The sequence below is a fragment of the Apaloderma vittatum genome, unplaced genomic scaffold (genome assembly GCF_000703405.1).
Source record: "Apaloderma vittatum isolate BGI_N311 unplaced genomic scaffold, ASM70340v1 scaffold5129, whole genome shotgun sequence".
Classification (NCBI taxonomy): domain Eukaryota; kingdom Metazoa; phylum Chordata; class Aves; order Trogoniformes; family Trogonidae; genus Apaloderma; species Apaloderma vittatum.
In genome coordinates, this window is record NW_009734495.1 from 44928 (window position 1) to 57142 (window position 12215).

Here is a 12215-nt window from a genome sequence, read left to right on the forward strand (position 1 = left end):
AATCATACAATACAAGGTGGCAGCTGCATCTTCATCATGCTTCAAACTGAAGCACTCAAAAAACAGATGACAAAATGAAGGAGAAAATGCAGGGGCAGAGGGGCTAAGTTCTGAAGGTATTACGGAAGTCCTGGATATAGAGAATAAACACCAGGCCAGGAGGTTGTTTCATTGGTTTGTTTTGCATAAGACAACTATAAAGAGTTAATGTATATACTTATATTAAGAATTTCTTCCTGCCGTGCTAAGTTACTGGAAGAAAGCAAAGACGCACCAAGACTAAATTAATAGAGCGAGTCAGGACCCCACATGGCTGGTGAAGACAGCAGAAGGGGATCTGTGGCTGAATAACCTTTCTGCAGTAAATGCCTCATGTAACATAACGTGAATTAGAATGTGAACTTGGAGCTATGTGACAAAAACAAATAACATCTGACTGTGACATGAAAACTTGCAGCAAAAGTACCCAGATATCCAGGCCACACTTGTATCAGTGGTTATAATTTGATTTAACTTACACTTTTCCTTTAAGAAAAGTTTAAGGATTTAAAGGTTTGCATGCCCAAATGGTAAATAAAATAACTCTGATATATATAACAATGTTACTAAAGGCATTCTCAAGCTATGTCCCCTAATATATCACAAATTAAAATATTTGTCCTGGCAGTCAATTTCAGTATTTTATTGTATATTTTCCAATTCACCACTGCATTAGAATGCTGAGGTATAATTATGATTTTCATGGCCCAAAGTAAATGGAGTGCAAGCATAAAATATTACCTATATAGCAATTTTTAGATCAAGTTGTTTTCATTATTTAACAGCAAAGCATATTACTTTAAAATTTGTCATCATTATGCAAGTTTTCCAAGTTCTCATTGTTCATATTTTTAATAGACACTTTTTTCTCAGCTCTAGTTTCTTATTTAATACCTCCTGCAATTCCATACCTTCATTATCTAGAATAAATATGCTGTACTCCTACTGCTTTATGGCACACAGGGGAGAAATAAACCACAGCTTCAAAAATTCATATTCAGTACCTATAACTGCCTCCTCCTAAGGAACTAAAATCTCTAGTCCGTGGCCAAAACAATATTGTTCCTATGAATTTGCTACGTAAGGCACATCCTTCTCGCTGTAAGGGTTAACAGTGTGCATAAAGCTAATCTCAGCTTTAGTGGAAAAATGTTTCAGAGCAATGGGTGGAAACACGATATAGACGTTACTCAATAGAAAATCATAATGAGCTAAAAATCGGAAATACCTGCTTTTCTTAAAATTGCTGAACATGCATCAGGTATGATAAAGTCAATGAGAGCTGCCACGATTTAGCATCTCTAGCAAATCATGCCAAAAGTAGCCCAAATCCAGCGATTCAGTCACGTCATTTAAAGAGCAGGTCAGATTCCTGCTCACGCTTTTCAAGTAACTTATTTCTATCAGTTACATAGATTGCAGAATCAAGTGCATAACAGTGGTTCCTCCCCACATATATTAAGACAGCTTTATGTAATTAATAGCAATTAACAACACACACCACAGGCAATGGTGACTGGATGACTGAAAGGAGAAACTGCAAGACAAGCCACCGGATCTTCAGCGAGACAGTTCAGCCCTGTGTGTTAGAGCTTACGCAAAATGGAAATAATGAGATCCAGGGGGAAATGCTACAAATATTTTTCGGTATCCAAAGACAAAGCCCATTTATCTGAAGGCATGTACCCTATCTGCTGTCAAAGCACACCTCACTGGGCTTCAGTCTCCTCACACTGTTGCTGGTGGGAATTTTTCACGTCTCTGAAATTGCACAAAACAGAAAAGGTAGGAGAGAAAGACAGATGCTGACCTGCCCCTAGAAAAATGGTCCTCAAAGCACTCTGTTATGAAAATCGAGGTAGTGATTCCATTTTATAAACTGAAGTGTTCTTGGACAAACTGACCCTTCCAAAAAAATCTGTGAATGAACTGCTGTTCTAACAAGCACTTTCTTTCTCCTGACCTCTTAACCACTTTGTCAGCAGCCAAATAAAAGAGGAAACATTATGATCCCTTGAAGATATACAGCAAGGACTTTACCTTTTACATAGTGTGTATTCTTCACTGCTTGTGACTCCCCTGGGTGGAGGGCGGAACTGCCAGCCATCCCCTGACCCTGCAGAGTAAAGAAAACTTAGGTTACTTTTCTGACTGTCAAGTACTCCTGAGTCAAGAGAGTAACTCTCTAGGGAACTGTATCTCTAAACATCAATCCAGAGCGTATTTGTACACAAGCAAGTGATCCACCAAAAAATAACCATCAATCCCTAACAAATTCATCTGGAACAAAGGTCCAAAGGTTATGAAAGTGAGTTTCAAACAATTTGCAGAATGGAGCAGGCTCCGATACAGCACTTGGACCAATAAATAGAAGCTTCTGCCTCCAAATTCAGTCAATGATGAGACGATTCTACCCCAATCCCCAGGGCTCATCATAATAGCCAAGTCCCGTTTTTGCTTTTTGACTGCTGTGCAGTGCTGAGCATGCAGAAGAATCCAAGTCTTCTCACAACAAAACGAAGCAGCTTCAGAATCGAGTTACATACCTTCTTCTAAATCTTCCACGTGATATCCTGACGGTACTTTACCAGCTGCCTACAATCATATAAAAAACCCCACAGTTATAAAAGAACACAAAACAATTTCATCAACAAGAACTGTTTTGTCTTCTTTTCTGTCAAGATGTGTCTTAGAACAACCAATACAAAAATATTAATCAGAAGTCTGAAATCCCAACATGATTTCCATATTAACCTTACACCCATTGCTAAAGGGAATTCTGACAGGAACACCGAGTCCCCCACTGTTAGAAGAAAATTTTAGAGATTTTTACAAGACCAAACTCTACCCCATGACTGTTTTAATGTGGACTGCAGTTAAGTTTTTACAAGGCAAAAGTCTAAATGGTATTGAGATGTCTTCCAGCTTTGAATCTATGTTAAAAATAAAGCTCAAATCGATGGCAAAGCATAAGGGGAAAAGTTTAAAAAAAACAAGTGGCAACTTAATAATAGACATGAGAAATCAATCTCTAACACAAAGAGGGTGATTGAGAGGCCATTTACATTTGTTAACCAATTCCCTAAGTCATGCTTATTACTTCAGAATCATTTCCAACAAAGAAAAAAACCCAACAGATAAATAATACAGATCTAAGCACTTTGAATTCTTTCTACTTGCCACTACAAGAGAGTCAACAATCTGTTAGCATCTTTATCTCCTCAAACATCGTGCGAGACTGTGATGAAAGGCTCCTGAACATGTAGGTGGGAAGATCAGTGGAAACAATAATGTGTGAGCCCAGATCTCGTGGGGGACACGAAAACAAGCCTTTCAGCCGCTTCAGGTACTGCCCGTTAGTTCCCAATCCTATGCTCATTATTACCTCTGTTTCAGCAAGAAGTGTTTTCAGTCGTGTCAGATCTTTAGTTACCATCCCGTTCTGGAGGGAGAAAGAATATTAATACATCAAACACATAAACCTTCACATGCCTTAGACCACAGCAACCAAGTTCATTTCCCCCCATACCACCATCACGGGGAAGAGCAAGAAGGAAGAATGAGTCTGACTTACAATGCACAACTTTCGATGACAAACTACGGAACATTGAGCAAACATCACGGTGAAAAAGGGAATTCTACACCGGCCAAAACCAGCACTAGACTTACAGCAAGTACCAATACAGGACAAGGCAGGAGAGCAGCATACGTAGAACAACTTGGGGGAAAAAAAATACTTATGAAGTTTAGCTGCCACTCAAGGCAATTATTAAATAGCTACAACACTTATTGATCGCTCTCCTCCAGAGCAGCACCCTGCACGCACAGGAGCCACGGAGGCAGGAAAGCCCGACGGACACGGACTCAGGAGATCTATGCTCTATTATCAGCTCAGCTACCGGCCTGCTGGGTGACCTTAGGCAAGTCGTTTCACCTCTCCGTGCCTCAGTTTCCCATCTGCAAAATGGGGATGGTGATACTGTCTTCACAGAGCACTTTGTCAGCTACTGAGGTAAATGCTATGGTTACTGAAACACTTGGGCTCTAAAGGAATTTACATAATAATCTTTCACTGCTGCTGCAGTGATGGATTCATTTCCTCTCAAGGACCTACTCTACGGATCACCAGCTTCTAGAGTTTCATAACTCTGCTCTGATGTAGACCATGTAATTTCTGAAGTTTTCACTAAGAAGCAAAGATTAGCCATGTAACTAAAAATAACTACGTATTCTGAAGCAAAAATCTTTCAAAATTGAATTTATCTGAAATACATAGCTAAGTGTAACAATTTCACACTCATTTAAGTCAAAACTTTGATTAAAGGAACCCACACGTGTGGTTTTCCTTTCAGTAATGTCTTGCAGAAATCTAAGTGCTACTACATTTGTCAGACTTCTCCACATTCTGACTGTGCTACCGAGCAGCAGAAGTTACTCTCTGCTGAAGACTTACACACTCAATAGTTCTCACGCTTTCTTCACCAGAAGGCTGCAAATCAAACCTGTTGAGTTTAAAGCCATTCAAACACAAAAATGTTAACAAGAATCTCTCTCTTAAGTCACTGGGGAGGAAACTGGATGGATTCCTATTATTCAATAAATTCATTCCAAAATTTTGCTTCATTTCTTCTCTCAGAGAATGGCACAAGTCAGTAAACCAGCTGCTGATTTTAATACTCCTACTGAAAACAACTGTGTCTAACAACCTCAAGTCAGTAAAAACCCCTCAAACTCTGCTTGGGGATGACATGCTGGAATTATATATGAAGCTACCTTTATTTGCACAATAATAGCTCAAAACAAAGGCACCGTACATTTCCTGTGAGGGGGAGCTTTTGGCTATTTTACTAATTTTTCCTGAAGGCAAGTTTCCTTCGACCTCACCGGGAATTTTTTCAATGAAGCATTTTTTTTTACTAGAAAACACTAGCTAAAAAAAGGGAAAAAACCTGAACCTTTTCTTTATGTAAAAATAGCCAATGGCAGGGAGGAAGGGAATTCAGGATATATACCAGACAGACAAACAGAACTCCCTTTCAAAAACAATCTTCTCCTTGAGTTAAGCGCCAAGATATAGAGACACGATCCAATTTCCAGGTAACGGGCTCTCCTACAGCAGTTTCTGATGTCACTCACATGTTCCTCACGGTCTGACCAGAGCTGCTCTTGTGTGTGCTATGACCATGGTTCTGGATGGAGCATCACCAGCAGTTCATGGTGAACCACATGGTATTTAATCTAGATTACAGAAATAAAAAGGACACTATCCTTTTGAGATTTATACATGTCCCTGATTTTCCACATATGAGAAGTCATGTAAGTCAGAACAGTTACTTATATGTATGGGCTTAAAAGCATCTTTGTAAGTTTTGACAGTTCAAGAGTAAAACAGAAACTCTGAACTCCAACCTTTATTTTTATCTTGAAATGCAAAGCTTTTTTCCTTTTTTTTCCTGAAAATCTTTTCATGCTGTCTTACAACTTATCATGGGCCAGTTATTTAAAAGTCCCATCAGTAATTTTTCTGCCTTAACGGCTAAACTTCTTGAAGTACATACAAAACAGTGTCAGGTGCAACTTACAAAAAGTAAGCAAAAGCTTCAGGTTTAATTTATTCTAATCAATCGCATGAATATGCAAATTATTTTGAGGATTCAGAGCCAACAACAAAAAACTTTCCAAAATCATGTCTCTGAAACACCGCTAATACAACAGCCCCGGTATCCTGCTGACATATGTGTGCCCATATACTTATCTTTGTCCTTTCCACACCAATCATTTTTGTTGCAACCTGCCAGTCAAACATATGTTCAGAAGTTTGTTACTAAACACGTCTGTTAAAAAAAAGGAAATACAAAACTGCTTTTTTAAATTGCGTAGATGGCAGCAAACCCACTTACCAGTGATTCACCCATCAGTGATTTGGAAAGAACATTAGACACAATCTGCAGCTTCCCTTTAAGATGCATGCAGCAGAGCACTGCACGGAAAGATCCATCTCCCTTGGCCAGCCCCTCTCCCAGCACTGCAACACAAATCAGCAGCTATTAGCTTCATCACAGCATACATTAGAGTAAACTATATGCAGTTTTCCTTCACTTTTAACACAAAAATAAAGTCCGAAACTGGAGCTGAATCCATGGTTTCTTGGAAAGACAAGTCTTGGATGTAAAGGAAGTACTACTTGCTCTTGTCTAATATTAACCTGAAACTTGTCTCATGCCATTTACGAAATGCTGTACGTGAGCTCAAAAAAGGTTGGAACGTTTCATGCTAAAATAGACAAAAATTAAATACGGGAAGGCTAAATTCAAATATCTCACATGGACGCAAAAGACCTCCTCTTCACAGAAAGGGTAGGGGAAAAAAAAAGCAGTAACCAACAACCTCTCAGTAACACAAACATGCTCAGGAAGATCCATTCATGCTCACAAAAAGCATGCCCTGTCGTTTCCAAATATAGCCAACCTCCTCGTGGTCAATTCCTGCTACTTTAAAAGGGCTTTTATTCACTTATGCTCTAAACTGCAGGATATAGAAACGATTGTTTGAGTCCAGAAATGTACAGGCTCCATGCAACAGAAAACTTTCCTAACGCTTTCTAGCACTGGATCAGATAGCTACCCAAACAGACACTTCCAATAGTGAAAGGATTTATTTCATGATATAGACGGGATTCAGACAAGCAGGAATAACACTTAATCACATATATATATATATATAACCTGTCCAGAAGATGCAAACCGCTCCTGTTGGTGCCAACAGGAATTTTGCATTCACCACAACTTCAGGATTACATTTTACAATAATAAATCAGAAACTCCTCACTCAACACATTCACATCGTTAACAGAAACTGCACGAAAGACTAAAGGGAAAAAACCCAAAAAACAGTCCCACAAAACATTTTCATAAAAACAACTAGACATCCCTTCAAAATGAGATGGTAACTAGATCCTGTTCATAATGTGCCTCACAGTAGTCTGAATTCGCTCTGATGATACTGACCACATTTCCAAAAATAGAGCTTACTTCCCAAATCAGAAGCAGCAGCGCCAGAAATAGCTTTAACATGTCTGACAGTTTGCTATTTTAACCTCAAAGACTAGATGTCCAATTACCATATTTCATACCATTCATCGCATGGCATCACCAAGCTAAAGCACAGAGCTGCACAGAAAAAGTCACAACACAGGAATTGGGACCTTTAAGGAAAAGATTTGTGGAATAACTGAACAGATTGTAAGCTACCGTCATTCCCTGTAACAGCACGTTGTAAAAAACATGTATTTCTCCAGCTACTGCAAAATGTGCTTTGGGTTAAAAAAACCCCAAAACACTGGAATACGTATGCAACATGTCAAGTCTTGTAAAAAGACAGAACAGCAGCTTGAATAAAACTTTATTAAAACAGAAACGTTTAGTATCAACAAGTACGACTATCAGGTCGCCCATACTAAGGTTGTTTCTTCCCAAGGATATTTCAAACATAAAACTAAACCTAAGCCCTTTTAGGATCATAAATGCAGATATGCTGAACTGTGAAATGCTGGGCTACAATTGATGCAACAGCACATCACAGGGAACCACAACCAAATGATTCATTCATATATTCATAAAAATACAGGGGATGTGTATACAAATACATACACCCCCCCCATTTTTACACACATACATAAATATGGTATTAAAAGTTGAAAAGTGTCCTGAGTTTTAGATCTGGAAAAATTATTTACAGAGCCTGCAGGCATTAATTAAGAAAATAAACATTAAACTGGACGCTATTATTTTGTTACTAATATACATCTGAAAGCTGTTTTCTCTACTTAATTTAAAAAAAAAAACAACTGGAGATTTCATCCACTTCTATGCCCATCCAGTGAGATATGAGAAATAGTTAACAGTTCCTTTGAGATCCTGATAACTGACACATATGCCAAGAAAAAGTTTCACAAATTAATGTCATCCATCTATCCCTATGACAAACCCACCAGATCTCATCAATGAGAATACGAGTCATTAAACAGCATTCGCCCTCCTACCTCCTTTAACCATCATTCATCATTCCATATGCCTCTCTCTCGCTTTTATTTGCCACCATGAAAGACAACTGTGAGGTTAGTCAGAATATTACACCCTTGGCATATATCACAGTTAAAAGTAGCAGCAGCTTAAAAAAAAAAAACCAGACTATTTTAAGAATGGTACTGATTAAGCTACGTTCAGCCTTTGTATATTTTTTTTAACTTTCATTTCACACCTACAGAAAGCAAGTTTACTTTTCTTAGGCGTGTTTTGTAAACCTCCACAAGCAGGCTGCAGAGCCCCACAATTCCCCAGACTATGACGTGAGTATCAGTGAAGACAAATGTATTTAAAAAAAACCAAGCAAGCAAAAAAACCCAACAACCCCAAAAAAACTCCCACACAAAACCAAAAAGGAACGTTTTAAAGATCAGCATTGCTAGGACGGGAACGGCAGGTGAGTATTTTACACAGTACGTGTAACAGAACGGTAGTTTGATGGAGTTTCCTCTAAAATTCAAGAGTAGTTAAGGAACTGAAAAACTGAAAGGTGGGCTCTGTCCACCTTTTCTTTCCAAATCCACCTGATAAACTCTCTTCCAGCGCTTACCAAACTCAGCAAAGAGTTCTCAGCGAGTTTTAAATCACTCACACTACACATGAGTAACAGAACATTAGGAAGGATGGTTAATTCCTTTAAAAATACCCCAACGGAACAAGGCAGCGAAAACGTGACATGTCTGCATTTGGAAACCTGAACAAATAAGAATAAATGCAAGTACATCATCTTGATTTCCTCTGAATCAAGTCCCAAAACACAAACCAAAATATCCACCATGTCTCTAGGAAGAAAGACGGCACAAGCAGCTGCCTTCATCTTCACAAGAATCCTCCTACTGTCAATTTATCTACATTTGTACACGGAAAGATCTATTAGTCAGCTAGCCCCACCGTGCCAGAGACAGGCATTTGAGTTCTGGTACTTCAATACAGTTACAAAATAGCGTGATTTCAAACAACAAAAAAAAGGTATTCTAATGACAGATACATGGTTTCAACTAGGAAAAAAAAAAAAACAGCAAACAAAATGCAGGCACCAGTTTTAAAAATTCAGACAACTAACTGCAATTTATAACACTATGTAATAAAAAAAGAAATAAGCATACCATGCCTACAGTCTTCATCTGCTTGCCCATATTTTTTCTGAAAGGTAAAACATGAAAAGTTTAAAAATAGGATTATTCCAGTTAGCATAAACAACCACATGCTTCAATTATAAGTTTCTTAAAACTTTTTAGAATTCATTACCTAGTCTTTTCCTAGGTGGAACACATATCAAATATTATATAATTAATTCTCAGAATTATGACTTTTTCTCAAAATTTTAAACAAACAGACATCAAGGTCAGAAATATATTAAACAGGGCTAAGCACCCATCTACATACCGGCCTGTGGAAATAATTTTGAGAAGACGAGTCTGTAGTAACACAACTTCCAGGGGGAAGAAAAAAACCCACACCTTAGTTATTTCCAAATCTCTTTCTCTCAGGAGCCACAAGATAGGTCAAATCTTAAATTAAGAAGTTTCCCCAAGTCTTATTTTGCACATTCAATAGCTCAATTCAGCTATCCATTTAAAAAAAAAATGCTTTAAAATGCTCCATGATCAGATAGGCAAGATTTAACTTAAAGCTGCCCAGCAAGGGCTTGGCCAAAATTCTCCACTTGGGATGAAACAGTTCAGATCCAAAACATGAAGATTTGGGGTGGACAAGGCCCCTGTAAATCTCTTATAACATTTCCAAAACAGAAAGGTAAAGAAAAAGATACGTTCATTAAGCTGGTTGTAGGTTTATTCTTAACCACTGTGATGTCCTTTCAAGAAACTACAGGTCTCTGCTGCTTTAAAGGAAGGACACCAATTTGGCAATGGGACCACCCAAAATTCAGGTTTATGCCTCTTGACTTGTATTTCCAAACATTTACCAAGACTCCAGTTTTCATATCTCTATTAAAAGTCTGCCAGAGCCTAAAAGTTAAATCCTTCACGAGGTAGGGTCTAGCCTAGCAATGGAAAACCAGTATACGATCAACTATTAAAAGATCAATGTTAGGCGTATGCAAATGGAGCTAAATTAAGTATGAACCAACTACCTGAAAAATGGCATTTCTTAACTTTGTTTTCTGAGTGTTCAGATTTGCAACCTTAATATCATGCTCTTTAAAGATGAGGTAATTTGGTATTTAATTCAGCATAACTGTACAAGTATAAAACCCACATATTTTGTCTTTATGGATTTATTTTTTTTAATAGTAATTTTCTTCATTCTTTTAGAGAACTGTGATTCAGATCCAGACTACTTAGAGGTCCCAATCCTGAAAAATAAACACATCAGAGCAAACTAAACGACAGAAGCCTCCTATCTGCTTTGGCAAGAGGGATTCTGTGGCAAACCAACACGTCAATCACAGGCAAACCCCAGCTTTTATTTAAATCTTGACGGTACAAGAGATTTGATCGTTCTTTCCAGTTGACTAGATACTAGTAAAGAGTCACACTCACAAGTTGTAAAAAGGAAGCGATTCTATAGAGAAGCGTCTCGATTTTGATGCGGTCGATCTCTGCCTGGCATGCCTCCGGGAGCTGAGCTGGGGGATACTGGCTGAGGGAGAGGAGAGCCTCTGTGCAATGCTTCACTGCCACTTCATAGTCCTGCTGCTTCAGAGATTCACGTGCTTGTTCACATGACTTCTCTGGTCTTCTGTCTGCCATGACTCAGGGACAGAAAGCCTAGAGCGGGGGCAGAGGGGACGATAAAACGTTGGTTAGCTGAGTAACGGCAGCGACAACTCGCCAACCAACTTCCCTTCCCACCTCGAGGCGTCGTGTCGCAGCCCCTGCGGTTGACGCCGTTCGCATGCCCCAGCCCCAGCTTTCCGCTACCTAACCTCTGCCCGGGCTTGTCTCCGTCACTCCAAGTTCTCGGTTTCAATGTTAATTCGAGAACTTATTTAAGCTCGTGACTGAATGTAAGTAGCGGCATCAGATTTTAAAATCCGCAGGGGTTTAAGCACTTCGCTACGTAGAGGCTTTGGGGTCTTCCCCGGCAGCGTGATCTTTGCTCTGGAAGCGACACAGCTCCTTCACCAACTGCTCTTTGGCCAAGCCCGCAGTCGTTGACTCCAAGGCCCCTTTCTCCTCGGAGCACTTCTCACCTACGCTCAGGGGAAGGAGCCGCGTTCTGCAGGTGGCCAGAGCGCAACGTAGGTGCACAAGGGTGAACGAGCAAGAACTGGAGGTCAACAGGGAACCAACCGCTGGTCTCTTCCTCCTCTTGCTTTATTGCCATTTACACCCGAAAAAGCCGAGATACCCCTCCCACACCAATACCTTTACGCAGAACTGCTTAAACCATTTTACATGTTTTCAGGGAGAAAAAATTGACACAGTTGTGATAAAAATCTGTACATGAGATGGACAACGTTATCTGCCAATAAGCTGAGACAAATGGTTATCTCCAATCGAAAGGACCAGCAGTAAAGCAAAGCACCTCTGTCATCCCTGTCTACATTCTCCCTCCATGGACACAATATTCAAAATACACGATACACATCCCTAGAGACTCTGTACTTTCAAGCTGACATCACAAAAATGTGTTCTGATAACTGAAAAAATGGAAAAAGTGTAACAGTCCTCATCTTTATTTGTAGCAAGCAGCACACTATCAATACTTGTGATTATGTATCAACTATTAAGATCATCTCAAATAACTATCTTTAGCCCACTTGCACTGCTAACAAAACTTCCCCTATACGTGATATTTTTAGGTTTTCAACCAAATTAAGGTAAAATAACTTCCAGAAGTTAATCTGAAGGTCAAACAAATGCATTCTCCTTATATGAAAAATAATTCACTATCTCACTTATTAACACACGCCTAAGCCAATTCGCAGTGGAAGTGTAACAAGACTTTTCAGTATCCATATAGAAACATAGAGGAATATTGATTTTTCAAGACAACTTTTACTTAAACCACCTTCCCTTTTACAACATTTATATAAAAGTTCTTTGTACAACAACATATCTTCCCAAAAATGGAGAAAAATAAGCATGAATATTTCACAGTTATCCTGATACAAATCTGTGACAT

General features: G+C 39.0%; 1 protein-coding gene across 1 annotated transcript in view; it reads right to left on the reverse strand.

The window, feature by feature from the left end:
- Positions 1-10857, reverse strand: part of HELZ (helicase with zinc finger) — a 55695-nt gene extending 44838 nt beyond the window's left edge. The window contains exons 1-6 of the mRNA XM_009876292.1: positions 10628-10857; positions 9230-9266; positions 5940-6064; positions 3425-3481; positions 2586-2634; positions 2080-2155 (exon numbers count right to left, since the gene is read on the reverse strand). Coding sequence (XP_009874594.1) covers positions 2080-2155; positions 2586-2634; positions 3425-3481; positions 5940-6064; positions 9230-9266; positions 10628-10837 — 554 coding nt within the window. The 5' untranslated portion in view covers positions 10838-10857. The remainder of the gene's footprint in view (positions 1-2079; positions 2156-2585; positions 2635-3424; positions 3482-5939; positions 6065-9229; positions 9267-10627) is intronic.
- Between the last annotated feature and the right edge of the window lie 1358 nt (positions 10858-12215).